We start from the raw sequence: 16,383 nt of genomic DNA, 5'->3' as shown, positions 1-16,383 counted from the left end.
AGCTACGGATACACATCAGAAGACACAGGAAGAAAGGAACTGAAACCAGCATAGGGGTGGAGTGTTTATTTGTGGCTTTGGTGTCAATTCAGAAGCGAAAGCCACATGACAGCACCTACCGGCATGCAAGGGAATCGATGAAAAAAACATGAAATCCTCCAGATCCAACCTGGCCCCTGCAGTATTCACAAGGGGAAGAATCTGCAGTTAGAAGCCTCAGTCAGAAATTGACATCTGTACGTGCGCCCGGTGTTATTCATTTCAACAACCTACTGCATGCTAGGAAGGAAAGGTTAGTTATAAATTGGGAGTCTTCAAATGACTGCTCAGAAACAGGGTACAATGAGATATTTTTTTGTTTTTATTTTATTCAGTACTGATGGTTAAGGTGCCAGGTGTTCGCCTCGTAAGTGACAACATAAAGAAACATACAGGGTTCCATTTTCATAGCGATTTTATTGGCTTGTTTCAGTCTCAGAAAACTGTAACATGATGGAGTGAAGTCATTTACAAAAAGAATTAATTAAAAATGTGAAGCCTTCAGACCAATTCCAGTAAGCTAGTTAATCAACCAGTACAATAATTAAACAAAGTCCTGTTTAGGTACAACACAAACAATTTAAAGAAATTAAAACCTTTTCCCACTCTTTTTTCCTATTGACTTCATTTTGTCATCTAAAGTTTTGTTGTGGCAGCTTACCTGAGCTCAAATGAAGTAAGTGTAGGTGTAGATTTACCAATGACTTGTGAGCGTCTAAGTGTGCAATATTTAAGAGATCCTTTCCTGTGTGCAGTGTAGAGGTAGGCATAACTCATTTAATTTGCTGCAGCGTAGTTACGCAAAATTACAGCAAAATCATGCAAGATTACAGGGAATTATAGGAAGAGTTCAACCCAGCAGTTACCACTATTCTCTTATCACAAAACACACACTTGTGTCCAAAACGAACCCAAGGTGCAGTTTGAGCTAAGAAAATAGCACTAAGTGCAAAAGAGCACGATCAGCAGCAGCCAACAGCTGGTCATGCTTGCTAAATTCATTGATCCGGCGATTGGATTTTTGTGCCAAATTACTCATTATAATGCAAACGCTTGTAATCGCATAGTTTTAAGTAATTTTGCATCACAAGAGGTACATGAAATCACCACAATTACTCCCATAGTTAAAATTTCACTCAGGACTGCTTTAGAGGACAACATGTGCAGGTGGGAAAAATATGACCTAGTGCAATCATCTTTATTGCCTCAGAGAAGATCTAATATTCGGAAAAAAAGATGAACTTTGAGAGCTCGAATCAAAAAGGGGGAGGATGACGAAAGGACATGTGTTTTTTGCTGGTCACCTGTGTGGTGCGGCAACACTGGTCTCTGACAACCATGGATGTGGTATTGTTTCAAAGTAAAAGTAAAACGCCCAATGCTAACATTTATTTAAAACTCAAAAACAGTCAGTTCTTCTCCTTTCCATCAGAATAGTTGCTATGAAATCTATATAGGATATATTTCATTATGCCTGGTCAGCCGGCGGTCTAAACTGACTAGTTCCCTTAGAGAATAAAGAAGTAGTATTTCTTTTAATTGACCAAATCTGTTCAATTGGCTGTTTGAATCTGTTCAATTGTCTGTGCTTGGCCTGAGAAAGACTTACAAACTTCACGAAAATGAATATTCTGTCACAGTTTCCATTTCCAAAAACGATACGTTCATTTCCAACATTCCCATGCCAACAGGTGAGCAAGAAGTTTCTCTGGAAGACGCCATCACTGAGCTGCTGTCAATATGACAGCGCTGTAAATGCTCGAAGGCTTCCCGTCAGACAACGAATGAGGATTGCCCAACAAAATGCAAGGACAGAGGTCCTGCATCACGCAGGAACAACTGCACTGATTAGATGACTGACGCGCACAAGCAACATTTGTGGGACTACAAAACCTCTGAACTTGTGACAGAAAGGGGGGAAACTGAGAAGGGAATCCTAATAAGTGATCAACACTCAAGTGAAAAACCGACACTCAGGTGGACAAAGATGCCCAAGCGCAAGAAAATGCGCTAATCAGTAACAGAACATGTTACAGAATCCTCTGGAGATTAGATGGCCCAGGGCAGGAACACACTATTACTATGTTCTTATGCAGGACCCACCTACTCCTAGGTCCGATTGTAGCCATCAGTTATGTTTTCTGTCCTACAAACAGTGGTGATCCCTCCTCCCTTCTGATAAGGGTGCAAGTTACCTTGTGTTTTGGAAGAATCTGACACTCCACCAGTCTGGAGGTGCTAAAGTCACCCGGCTAATTGGCTAATGTATACGGAGGTGAAACACATACACACTAGGCCACTGAACAAGAGTTTAGTTGGAACTTGTAGTCGTTTTTGGAAAAGCGTACATTGAATCATGACTTGGCCTGCTGTGTACAGCCAAGTCAACAACACATTGAAAGGCACTGCTAACTATATTGTTATGACAAACAGGAGAGATGTGAAAACACCACTGACTACAAACACAAAACACACACCTCAGTTTCGCTGGCAAACCAGAAGGCATCTCATAAATAAATACATTAAAATCTGAATAAAATGGTTTGGAATCAATCTTGCGTTCCGATTGGCTGCCATGACAGTTGAAAAATGTAGAAAGCAAATCTGAAATGAGCTCAGATTTACAAAGAAAATCCCTATAAAACCGAAATGTCCGCAATCCCTTACCTTTAGATATATAAAATAAAGCAACACCTTTTTCTTATTTGTTCAAAAAGCTATTTATAAAAGTAGTTGTGGGTTTGTATAGGTCAATGCCATGCTCTGACATCTGAAGTTAGATATCTCAGTATAGCCCACTGTCTGGTCAGACACTTGTCTGCCACATTCCTAAGGTTCATAAGAGGCGCCCTTTAAAGATCAACTGTATGAACACATTGCTGCTACAGCGTCCCAAGTCATTAAGCAATGGAAAGTGGTGACATTTGGTGGAATGATTCTCTTAGTCCTACTCATAGGACCCCCAGCTTCATCCTCGTGCTGCGCCTCCCGGGTGTCTTAAGAGTTTCAGAATTTAGCACTTCAGTTTTTCCTAAATAAGAGAACCATGCTCTCATAAAGATCCTAAATAGGGCAGTGGGCTCTACCTTCAAACGCTGCCCAAAAGCGATATTCCAAAAGATGCCTGGCAGCAGGTTAAGAAAGGACTTACCAGAGATGCTCCCTGCACAGTAACATACATTACGGTTTAGAGGTAAGTTCTTATCCAATCAGGGGTCTCAGATATGCAACATTTCTTATAAGGAAATATGTACCAATAAGCTGTCTTATCACGAAAGGCAGAGGTATACAGTATATGGGAAAATTAACATAAACAACAATATCTACTATGGAGAAGAAGATGCTCACATACATACAATCTTATCCTGAAAACCACAAACTCACAAGATAGACCGTGCCTGGCGAAGTCAGCCATACCTAACAAGAAGGTACGCTATGCAAAGTTAAGCAGTCTACCATGAAGGGATGCGGATGCAAGTGCAAATAATGCTATCTAGATTTGCTCATGGTATTAACAAAGGGTCAGGATGGACAAACAGAGTCTGCCACGGGAATGGTTTTGGACTTCCTGCTCGATGAGGATGGAATCTATTGTTTGACAGCTACGTAAGGTTATTTTCTTTATTGACATCACAGTCTAAAATTTATTTTCCATAAGTGGATCACTCCAACTTCTTCTCCTGCCACCACTTTTTGTTGCAGTGGGGACCCCAATTATCTCCACCTAAAGGATCCTGCTCAGCTGGCTGGGAAATGGACACGATGCAGAGAGATGGATGACATGTACAGCAGAAGGATAGATGCTTGGTATTTCAATTGAAAAAGTGGCACACAGGTCAACCAGGTAATCAGACTGTGTCTGCTCACAGATTAGGCTCAGTTGCATGCATTTCATAGAACCCTTTCCCGTTAAGGTCATGTAGCACTTCCTCAAACTGAGAAACCACCCTCTGAAAGTGTGTACCCTCCCAAAAAACCTTCCCACATTGGCTGCAGCAGTAAAACAGGTCCACCTTATCCATCAGCCCCACGGGTATTGCAGCTATCTGCAGAGTGGCACCATTTTCGAGCTCCAACGAGTCTGTGGAGAGGCACTGCTCTTCCGCCCATTGACAGTTAGGGTTGTACGCTAAACCCCCACTTGAGCTAGAGGTTGACTCAGGAGCACTTGAAGAGAGAGTATCCGTCAAAGGTCCTCCAGCTGGGTCACATTTGGGATTCTCCAGATCTAGGAAAAAAGGCAAAAACAAGCACAACAATTAATTGATGCTCTCAAAGAACAAGCAAGCATATCAGAGGGACATTGTAGACTGTGATTGAGGGTTGTTTGACGTCCATCAACTCACTGGTCCTAGGTGTCTCAGTTTTTGTGGGCTCATGGCAGCTTAGGGCTGGGTGGTTTCACATCCTATTGACTCCGAGTGAAAACACACATATGAACATTAGGAGGTATTCCCTCTGCCTGTGACTCACGCCTCCTAGGTCTGGTTGTTACTGTGATACATGAGTCAGAGTGACGTGTGTATGCAGCAGAGGCATGGAATATGGTGGTTGTGCACTTCTTGGTGTGATGCAAGAACCCACTGTTAAACACCCAAGTGGCAGAACAGACAGTGTTAGAAGATGGATGGGAAAAAGTCAGCTGTGAATGCGGCACGCTCAGTGTGCTCACCAGCGAGTCTGATTTCCATGAAAGCAATCAATGACAAATTACTCCCTGGAAGGAATCAACATTTCAGGGTTACTCAAGGGTGCTCGGGATTGGAACTTCAGGCACCATCTTTATAGCTTGGGCCACTCATGTGAAGTTGGATAATAGATGTGAGGTAGAACCCAGTATGAAAGTACACTCTGATCGCCAGAATTATTTTATTTCTCCACTGAATCATGATGATGATTCGATCGGATACTTCTGTCTATTTTGAAGGAGATAAGTAGAGGTTTGTTATTGCAGCAACAGATTTGTTTTTATTAAGGAAATGCAGTGTCAGCAGGAAGGGTTGAATCTAACTTCCAGCTACGTGCAAATGTAGTCCCCTCATTGGGATGTGTGGTCAGCGGCGGACTGGCCTTTCTGCTACTCTGGCATTTTTCTGGTCGGCTGCAGGGTAAGAGGCTTCTTTCAGAGCCTCAATCTGAAAGGGCCATTTAGCCCATTCCACTCACGACTATGTACTGTGGGCTGGTTAGATCTATTTTCCCACTGCTGATTTAAGTTACAAAGCCAGCCCTTTGTTTAGCATGAGTGGAGTGTTGGAAAATAAACAAAGATATACGTCTATAAGTCATTGCTCCTTAAGTTGAAGGAGACTAACCTCAGCTTTAGAAAATAAATCAGGGACGACTTTGTGACTTCTTTCAGTCAGAAACAACCTCCCACTTCTGTAGACTTTCTGCTGAGGGTGTACGGATGCAGCCACAAATGGTCCAATAGATATATGGAAAGACAGATGGGTTTTGTAATGCCATTTACCTTTGGCCAGAAGAAGCTTATCAACTGTAAACGAAGTTAGTGGTGATTCAACACTGTTGTTAGTAACAATCTGCTTCACCTTGTTGTAAATGAGGATTCTGGGTATAGCAAAAGTTGCCTTGCTTGTTCTTGATTGGATAGTATCAATGTATTCTGAGAGGAGGAGGAGGAGGATGTGCTTTGAAGTAATGATGAGCAAGAGTTATAATTAGGAATGGATGATTTATAAACTGATGGGTGGTATTTCGGTTGTAAGTTGGTATCCCTACTGATGACCGTGAAGGGATTACAGAGCACTTTTAGCAGCTATGTGGACATTTCACCGCTGCAATGAATCCGCCGCTCGCTTTCCCACTAGCAAAACAGGGAGGATACACATGCACAGAGAACAAAACAACTGCATCAGAGAAACATGCGGCAGCGACATGGGGGCACCCCCATTCACAAAATAATATGGATAAAAATGACAGGAAACTAGCATGTCGGTATAAAAAACATGAGTTGAGGTGACCTATGAAGTCCTTAAAATGAGGCCCTGGATTCAGGTTTCACGGCCAAAGGGCTCTCTGTTTCTGGCTTGTGGGTGTCTACTTCCAGGGCTGCGTGGCTTGCCTCTATGTACCCTGATGGAGTCTGCTGCTTCTCTACCCACAGGAGAAGTCATGGGGTGGAAGTGGAGGGGAGAGACATTCTTAATCAAAACAAGCATTGGCAATTGGAATAGGTCGAGTCTGTACGTATAAGTGCCTTTTCAGTCATCGATGGGTTTGTTCACTCAAAGTCATTATATATGTAGTCTCTCACTCATTCTTGCACTCATGCATCAATTCATCCCCCCCTGGATACATTCTTTCACCCACTTACACAACGAAACACACACAACTAACTCAACAATATATGCAAGATACATTAAAAGAATTAAAAGTCGAAAACATTCTGACACCTAAACATGGCAGGCATACGCTCGCAATAACTAATCAAATTAAACACAGCAGCAGGTGTCCATATCACAAGGCTAGTGTACACTGTTTCATTGTTTTAAAGTTCCAGCACCCATCAGGTATACTGTAATTTAATTATAAATATGTACAATATACAGTGGTAAAAACAATATAAATTCCCTCCTTAGAGGGCCTAAAGAAGGATTATCATAGTGCAAATCTTCTATCGCCAGGCTTTGTTTGACTGGATCAATATAAAACTATGCCTGTTATGGTAATCTGTGAGAATTCGTGTAACAAAATGCCTGCATAGGGGCTTTAGTACAATGTTATGATAATTCATCCTTAAAAGACTATGGGCTTTAACAAATGTTTTTCACAATATATAAGCCAGGTCTACTGCCTTTGCCACAACATTTCATAATAAACTGATTCGATGCAAGGCATCATGCATACCCTTTCCCAGTGAAAACAATCAGGCCAACTGCCTTTATCATTGGTTTGTGACCATAAGCCTCACAAGCCTATTTTACTGACCGTTCGCTTTAACACAGAGTCATCAAGCATACCGTCATAAAATTACAACTGGATAGAAAAATCCAGTTGGCAAATGAAATTACCCTCTCTTCTAAGAGGGCCTACCAAGGATTTATTTACTTAAGAGTTTTAGAGTGAATACCTACAGGCATCCTGGTGCTAAAATAGAAACAATCAGATGGATGAAGCGAAGTACCCGGAATCTCGGAGGGTAGGTCCACGGAGCTACGCAACCTTTGTTGATGAGTCACGAGTGATGACAGTGAGCGCCTCCTGACTCCAGAGTGGCGGCCCCTTCTTACCTCCATCACGGTCCCCAATTATGAGGAACACGACTACAGATGGTGTATTTTGATGAGGGTATGGATTTAAGTTTACACATTTTTATATTCTTCACCCCTCATTGAGTAGATTATATGGTATTTAGGTCCTGACGAAATGCCACAATCGACATGACACCAAAGGCATGAAACATGTTGACCTCTACCCTGTTTCACAACCCTTGAAGAGACCATTGACATATCTCCAGGAACAAGCACCACAGGCTTTTAATCATAACAGGGAACCCGCAAAATAAAGCTATCTTGGCGAGTTCCTATAGTTATTTTTATCTCTGCTCACCGCACACTCTCCTCATTTTTTGCACATACACCAGAGAGCCAACACATCCCCACTTCATGAAAACGGCAGAACCAGAAGGTTAAAAGATCTCCGGCAAAGAGCCCCCGTGTGGGGCCCGCTGGGCACTGCAGCGCCAGCCCAACAATGATGAAGCATGACACCCTCCGAGGTGTGTGAGGGCCTTGCTCCTTATTGGAGCAAATCCGCCCTTTCTGTATTGACCCTATTCTTGCTGCTAGGAGCAGCTCACCTGGTTATTGATATATAGCCTGGTGCTAAAATAGAAACGGTCAGATGGATGAAGCTAAGTCCCCTGAATTTATAGGATGGAAGACCAGTGATTTCAATAGACCAAGTGGGCTTCAAATATGATTTAGACAATAGGAAAGTGAGATGAAGCTGGGAGAAGGTCGAATTTTAATCAATTGTTTTAACTGAAAAACAAACGTTAAGGTAAGGTGGTCAATCTATAGTTAAACCTAGATGGAATCAAAGATCGCCCCATGATTTCTTACAGAACTTACCGGCTCTAGGATAGGGCCCAGAGAATCAGACCATCAACGGGACTACCAAGAATAAGAGAGACTCCATAAGATCATTGCCTCTCTTTTATCGGAGTTTAACCACAGACAGTTTCTAGCTAGCCAGTATGCCACGGTTTTCTCTTCAGTACGAATATCGTGGGCACAAATGGCCCCTGGACCAATCAATCTAAGGAGGATCTTACAGGCTAAATGAAGTTTCCTGATCAAAACAGCCAGCGGTGCCACATACAAATTAAATAAGGTTGGACTAGGAATGTATAACTGAGGGACACCACATTGAAGCAAGTATGACGAGGGGTCGTGAGAGACCATAAGAACACATTTGTAACTTGTGCTTAGAAATTAGTGAAAACATTTTAACACTTCCACCAGATGTACAAAGCACTGGTCGCAAAATACTGATCATAATTTGTGACCAATATTTTTGCGACCAGCACGCTATTTTGCTAACCGGCCTATATACTAATAAACTAGTTTAAAAAATACTGATTCGTAGTAGGTTGCAATTCGACCTGCCTTATGAATATTAAAGAGGTAGATAGCAAATTCTTCAAAAGAACTGTTTAAGATCATTAACATAATGACCTCTCTCAAGAGCTCAGTGAACTTAGATTTTACAAAGACTTGTGATAATTTGGCACTTTTTAAAAGTCTAAGATCCTGACTATCCACACTGAATTTGTGACTATCAGTGAGCAAGAGGAATTACACAATTCTACAGGTCTGCAGGAAGTCTCAGATATAATGGCTAGGGAAATTATGGCACTTAACGAAGAATGCTACCGTCCTTTCTTTCTATTTCGGATTAACAGGCTGAGAAGAGATATAGATATATATATATATATATATATATATATATATATATATATAGATATAGATATAGATATAGATATAGATATAGATATAGATATAGATATAGATATATATAGATATAGATATAGATATATATAGATATAGATATAGATATAGATATATATATATATATATATATAAATATAAATATATTTATATCTCTCTCTCTCTTAAATTGCCCCTTCCAAATACCAAATCCGTATTTGGTTGCAGACCCAAACTGAGATTCAGTAATATGTTACCTAACCACAATTTGAGTTTTGCAGATACTAAAATGACCCCATTCTGCGAATCGGACCTTTGGTAAAAGCAAAATGTCTTTGTACATCTGTCTATTGTTTCTTAATGCTGTAATCCTCACAGTGCAATTCTTCTATTGCCAAGGTTTTCTACATTCCTTGTAACAAAATAACTCTCTCCATGCTTCAATACAGAGTCATAACAATCCATATCTAATATGTAAACCAATATTCACTTTAAAATATGCTTTTCTCAATAAATATGTCAGGCCTACTACCTTTATCACAACTTTTCATAATTAACAGATAAGGCCCATATTCTTGACCATGGGCTTGCCACTATAACCAACGGAGCCCTGCTTTATTAGCATACATTTTCCCACAAGGCAAAGAGTGCAATGCAAGCGCTGTTTTTCAGCGAAGAACACAAGCTCTGCCCAATCACATGCTGAACTCAAGAATAACAAAATGTGGGTGGAACCGAATCCCTTTTCTTAGTAGTACTTATTGAACCTCTTTTTCGGTGTATAACGTATGGTCTGGTGACAGCGGCGCTGTCAAACTAAACGTACAAAGTGGTTCTAGGGGCGGGTGTAGAACACAGGAGGAGCACAGACAGCTAACACACACATGGAAACATGGGTCGTCCGGCAGTGGCCTTCCTGTTCTCTGTTACCCTAGAATTTAGTTAGTGTACTCTACTGGCTGAGAGTGGGTAAATATACTTTTCTCCCTGAATGTCTGAGCAGGAGAAAAGGCCAACCAAAAAAGTAAGTGAATAAAAGGAATATAATGTACAAGGTAATATATATTTTTTTCTTACTAATGTTTATTTAGCTCTTGGACTCATGTAAACAATGTATGCAGATGTATTTGGGCACAAGGTGTGATATAAAAAACCTTGCAAGGAGCAGAAGCTCAGTTTCCCCTCTGACAGTAAAATCACGAAACGATGCCTAACAGTCACATATAAGGGTTATAGGTTTATTACTGGTAATGACTAAGAGTGGGCGATAAATTCCACTCTGCCGGTGGAACTTGCAGAGTTCCGGCCAAATGCCGCGTGGTGGAGTTTTTTCTCGCACGCAGCTCGACAAGGGTAAGTTGGTGAGCATGAGCGAGATTTGGCATTCCCTAGCGTGATTTTCAGTCAGATGTTCGTGGTCAGAAAGCTGCTGCTCAAGTAGAAAATCTACTTGAGTGCCAGCAAAATCAACTCAAGAAGCAGGGCGGCGTGTGGTGTCGTTCGTGATAATGTTTCTGCGCGGAGCGAGCTACCAGTGATAAAAATCAGCTCAAGCAGTGCGACATGCCTAATTTCACCCATTCACGGAACTCCACAGAATCTAGCAAAGTTTTGCTGTAACTCTGCAGATTTCAACAGCGTGAAACTCTGCGAGTTCTGCTCACCCCTGATAAGGGCGTGTATGAATGTAGATGGGCTACTTCTGAATATGCCTAGGGCAAGGCTTCCGTGAACCTGCAGACATGGGAGTTGATGACCTACCAGAGAGGAGGGGGGGGGCACTATTTTCATTAGTGCAGAGATTGACACTCTGTCGTCAGACAGAGTTGTAAAGACTACAGGACGTGGGACGTCCACCCTCATGAAGATGAAGGTTATACACTCATATCCAATGGCAAGAGCATCAACGTTATATAGATTATATAATGGGTGGAAGTTCTCAATGAGGCAATGCCTTGCTGTTTGTATAAAGTGGCACAACTGTGTGAGACAGCTGCTGACTCGTGTCTACGTGGGTCTTGGTGGCTCTCATCCACCAGTGTTTCCCAACGCCACTTCCCTGAACATTGTATTTATATGAACTATCGCTTTATATTTTATAGTGAACAAAATGGTGAGAAAATCCCGAGTAATGAACACTAAGAAAACAAAATCTATTCCAGACATGTAAACAGATCTTCCCCAGCCCTACTGGCCATTCATATACTACTCTCACTTGTCAGTAAATATCCTCCAGGCCGTTCTGACACTGACAGGAGTTTGGATTCAAAAGTCAGATCGTTTATTAAGATTTTTTGTTTTAGAACAAAGATGGAAATACCCGGATGGTAAGCAGAGTGCCGTAATGATCACCATTGTCTTGGGGGAGGAGTCGGACCACAGAGGAAACTAGGGGTGGGCGGAATTTGCGAAAGTGACTTTCGCAAATTATCGCGAAAATGTTAAAAATCTCCGCAAACACGCGGAAATATCGCGAAGATGCGGAAGTTTTTTTCCCGCCCGTTAGCGGTATTTTCTGCGTGGTCGCGGCTCGCCAACTTACTCATGCGGTTGCTCGCGGGCGCGGCCATCTTGTTTTCACTCTTCTCGCGGTGCATGATCGCGAGAAGAAAGACGTGATCGCGCGACCAATGACATTACTGCGGGCGCGAACTGTCACGAGACAGCGCAAATGGTTATCAACAATCCAACATCTCGTGGAGAACGCGACCGGATCGGGAAAACATGTCGGCGAACGCGGGGATTCAGGTAAGGCGATCGCGCGTGCGCGAGAATGTATTATTTTACAGCACGAGCAAGAAACAAATTATCGCTAAGCTGCGGAATGCGGAAATTTTGACATTTTCGCGCTCTCCGCGGAACGCGAAAATGTCAAATTATCGCAATTTCCGCGAGCGGAACGGAATTTTCGCCCAGCACAGTGGAGCTGGATTTCCATTCACCCCCTCGAGAATCGAGATCTCCAGGGTAGAGTTCGACAGGCACAGCGTAGGTACTGTCCTAGATCAGTGACGTCATCCAAGATCTCCTGTCCTTGTATCCAATCCACAAAAACAACCATGCTAACACAACACTAGACATTAAGCAGCATCTTTGAGGTTGACTGACGATACTATTTTAAGCCTCGTGTGTAACACTGATGTCAGGGAATATTCACCCGTTGAAAGCAGCAATGAGGATGTACGAAACGCTGTTACAGAAAGCCCCTCATGGGTATGCACACATTTTCCTGTACATTTCTGTTCACTGCAGACCTCGATTTTGCCAAGCTTAACGCAGGTTGTTGAGATGCTCGAGAAATAAAAGTGTACAGGATGAAAGGCTGAGACGGCCACAATTCAAAGCAGTGAGGTACAGAGAGGTACGGGTGGGTGTCCCTTCCTTGAGTCTGCTAGTCCCTTCTTAACTGTCTTCTCTTGCTCCTTGACTCTGCTAGTCCCTTCTTAACTGTCTTCTCTTGCTCCTTGACTCTGCTAGTCCCTTCTTAACTGTCTTCTCTTGCTCCTTGACTCTGCTAGTCCATTCTTAACTGTATTCTCTTGCTCCTTCACTCTGCTAGTCCCTTCTTAACGGTCTTCTCTTGCTCCTTGACTCTGCTAGTCCCTTCTTAACTGTCTTCTCTTTCTTTCCACCTTCTCTAATGTCTCTGCCTAGACTCTGTTCTGTTCCCTTCTGTGGTCTCTTCTTCTTCCCCCTGTGGTCTCTTGTGTTCCCTCCAGTGCTCTCGACTGATTCCTCCTTGGTTCTCTCCTTCCATCATTACAATTCCCTCTCCAATATAATTATTCTCCCTCAAACAGATCCCTTTTTCTCTTGTTCCCTCGTTTTATCTCTCGTCCTTCTTCCTTTCCCTTCCGTTTATCCCTCAGCGCTTAGAAACGGCTTTAGGGTGGCATAAGCGCAACTATACTCCTGAAGACTGAAGGAAGGGAAACACTGCGGCAGTGGCCAACAATCCGCAGCACTAACCCTTCACTTCACACTTTATAATTTACTGTACAAAGGGTGGAATGCTAGTCCATGCTTTGTTGACAGAGTGAAATGTATACTCTTGCCTTATAATGTCTGCAAAGCCATCGCCCAACCCTGCCAGGCCAGTTTCGCATACCTTGTAGTTACTTCTGAAATGAGAGAAGTGCCGCAGAGCAGGCTTGTGTTAACAGAGCTGTGTGGGGGCCCCATTCGTAGAGAGGTGCATTACCAGAGCTGCAGAGTGATCTCAAGTGAAGAGACGGCTGGGGGCCGGAGCTCCAGATGATGCGCATCACCAGAGCTGCAGCACAGTCTCACTGCAGAACAACTTGCTGCAGCCAGATGGGATTTGCTTCGTGTGCAGGATGGTGGACAGGTGAAAGAGGGGGTTAAGTAGGAGCAGGCATCGGGTCGTTGGGTGCCGTGGAGCTGCTTGTTCCTAGCTATCCCTGGGGAGGGTCTTTGGAACTGGGTGGCTGCCAGCTTCTATCTGGTGGTAGTGAGAGTTCAGGGCCACTGATGCTGGCAAGGTTGGGACTTCCAGAGGTCTTGACCGAGTAGAGAGCTTCCCTTTAGCAGTGAGATGACAAAGAGTGTAGAGTGAGCAGCAAGAGAAGATTAACGAGCGGGAGTGGAAAAAGTGGAAAATTGCAAGAGTGTGGTGATGCGAAACCAGTGAGACATATGTAAGAAATTGGATCATTTTTGGGATGGGTAACTACCCACCTCAGGGAATAATCACGACCCTTGTCAGGGTGAAACCATAAAGGCACTAATTTAACTGAGCTGAGCCCCCTGGTAGCACTGGCACAGATTAGACAGGCTTAATTTAGGGCAATGTGTAAAGTATCTCTGCAGTACCAAAACTGTAATAAAATCACAATTCAAAACTGAATTACAAAAATAGAGTAACATTTAATAAACAAATTGACACCAAAATTCAATAAGTGAAATCAGTGATATGTATTTTTTAAGTTTTAAAGAGCCATAGTGCCAAGAAGCACTAAGTGGCAATAATAGTTAAAGGTTGTGGTAGACCGGGTCCTAGGTGCAATTTGAGGCTGGCTGTGATGGAGAGGGGGTTGGATACATCAACCAAGTTTGTCCTGGTCAAAGATTTTACCGTCTGACTTAGCGGCCGATTTAGATGTTGGCGGTAAGGGAACTCTGTCACAACGGCTGCAGAGTTTCCTCCCCGGCAACAAAGTGGTCCGTCCACCTGATTTAAATGCGAGCAGATCAGAGGTTTGGCTTCGGTGGTGACTACTCTGCCACCGCCATAGCCAAACTTCTCTGACGGAGTAAGGACAGTCAGAGAATTGGCAATATGTTCATTCGTCTGTCCAATTAGAGTGGTTGGAGACATAACTGTCCGTTACCGCCAGGCAAACCTTAGAGGTAAAACACGGTAAAACAAGCATTGGCATAGCCAATAGGTCTCACCTTTGGGACCTTATAAGTGTTTAGCCATGCAACAGTTGCATAACTAAACACTTATAAGATCCCAAAAGCGAGACCTATTGGCTATGCCAAGCGGCCCTGCGGCCGTGAAAGTGAAAGTGATCGCGATCAAACATCAAAGCGGCCGCGCGGCCGCGAAAGTGAAAGTAATTGCGGTAAAAGTAGCGCGCGCCCCCGCGCACATGCACTGTAGCTCTAGGCTGGCCTGGTAGCACTTTTTGGAGCCCTCTCAATAAGTCTCACCAGACCAGCGCATGCGCTGGGTCAGGCGAGACCTAAAAACAAAAAATGCCCCTCTTGCCATGGGAGGGAGGTATTATCTTTTTCATTTTCAGAACCAAAATCCCACTTTGGGATTTCCTGTTTGAAAATACAAAAGTAAACGGATTGGTGAAAGGCCCCATCATGTTGATGGAGCCCTGCACCAAACTGTGAAAAGCACTAACAGGAATAGCCATGACAGCAGATCCTGCCAATGCTTTAGAAATGACCACCAGCATGGCGGTCATTTTAAATTTGACAGGCGGCATCTCTGTCAGGGCGCTGTTGTAATTTACTCAATTGCACCAGCGGGGAAACGGGTCCTCCATTGGAATATAAATCAGCCCCTTAGTCATTTACGTCCCAATCCACCCCAGAAATACACTTCTAAAGGCCCCAGGACATCAGGGGAGGCACTTAGTGACACACAGGGTGTCAGGTAGAGGCTAACAGCAGGGTCTAGTCCAGGTCAAATTGCCACTGGTCAGCTGGCCATTTGCAGGAATGGTCTCCTTTAGCTGGCTGTATCCCTATAGCTTGAGCAGGAGTTCAGCCTTATGACCCTTGAATTCCACTTCTTTGTCCTGGATACAAGAGGGAGCAAGAATGGACCTTCAGGGCTCCTCTCATGTCACAGATAGCAGATTCTGTCCTCTTCTGTTCATCATCGGGTATAACAGTGTTTAGAAGTGGATGCCTGGAGGTGCCATATTAATGCCTGGCACTAGCTATTGGGTAAGAATGACTCCTGGACAAGCCCTAACCAATGGGGTATAATGACCTGCAACCAGCCATAGCCTCTTTATCCATCTTCAAGATGGCGAAAGTCTTTGGCCACACTAAACGTGGGCTCTGAGGGCTGGGTGTGAGTGTGTGGGTAGTGCACTATACTAACCATAGTGTCCTCCCACATCTAACACAAAAATCCAGTTTGAAGTAGTTACTTTATCCACAATAAACCCAGAAACAGGTGTCTGGTAGGACAAAAGCAGGGATTTCCAGCAACACGACAGTGGATGCACAAGAATTGCCTTGGCATCCAGTTTCCTTTCCTTTCAAGTGTGCCCCAGGCCAAGTAGACATGACAGGCAGGATTTGACACTCCAGCAGGAGTTGACCTTGTAATGTCAAAACGGATGCCCACATCCAGCATAGTGAGGTTTCGGTGAGTCGCCTGTGCCCCATTCAGGTCAACATATTATTTGCTCAGCTGGACAGAAAATGCAAATTAGCCTCCAGAAATTTCAGGAAAAGGTAACTTTCTTAAAAGTTACTTTTCTATAATATTTATTAAAAATGTGATTTCACCATTGAATTGGATTTTTAATAACTGTTAAAAAAAATGTTGTTTCATTATTCTTCTAGCTAATCCCGTTCCTGAGATGCAGTATTAGTATTTCAAATTGCACCCCGGGGTATCACTCACAACCAGCCAGCATGCCTGGAGAGAAAATAGCTTTTAGGTTCTAGTCACTGTACATTTCTACATTTCCTACTTTTAAATGTCATGCACCTTGCCTTTTGGGCTGCCAGGCCTGCTATCTAAGATGTAGGCCATATTTACAGCTGGAAGGGGCAGTATCCAGAGCCTTTTCGACTAGATAGTAATTTAGGCCAATATTTATTTCATTTTGGCTCAGAAGATACTGTCCAGACAATCTTAGTGGTGAAACGTACAAAAGAAGTAGGAGCTAGA

At 43.2% G+C, this 16,383-nt stretch overlaps 1 protein-coding gene across 4 annotated transcripts in view; it reads right to left on the bottom strand.

Annotated features, from left to right (window-relative positions):
• Positions 1–436: 436 nt before the first annotated feature.
• EXD3 (exonuclease 3'-5' domain containing 3) overlaps positions 437–16,383 on the bottom strand; it is a 2,855,457-nt gene continuing 2,839,510 nt past the window's right edge. For all 4 annotated transcript variants that reach the window (XM_085610760.1, XM_085610781.1, XM_085610771.1 and 1 more), the window contains one exon: positions 437–4,267. In XM_085610760.1, the coding sequence (XP_085466886.1) occupies positions 3,903–4,267 (365 nt within the window). In that variant the 3' untranslated portion in view covers positions 437–3,902. The remainder of the gene's footprint in view (positions 4,268–16,383) is intronic.

The sequence above is a fragment of the Triturus cristatus genome, chromosome 1_2 (assembly GCF_964204655.1).
Source record: "Triturus cristatus chromosome 1_2, aTriCri1.1, whole genome shotgun sequence".
NCBI classification, from domain to species: Eukaryota; Metazoa; Chordata; class Amphibia; order Caudata; family Salamandridae; genus Triturus; species Triturus cristatus.
This window is presented reverse-complemented; position numbering and strand designations above follow the sequence as displayed.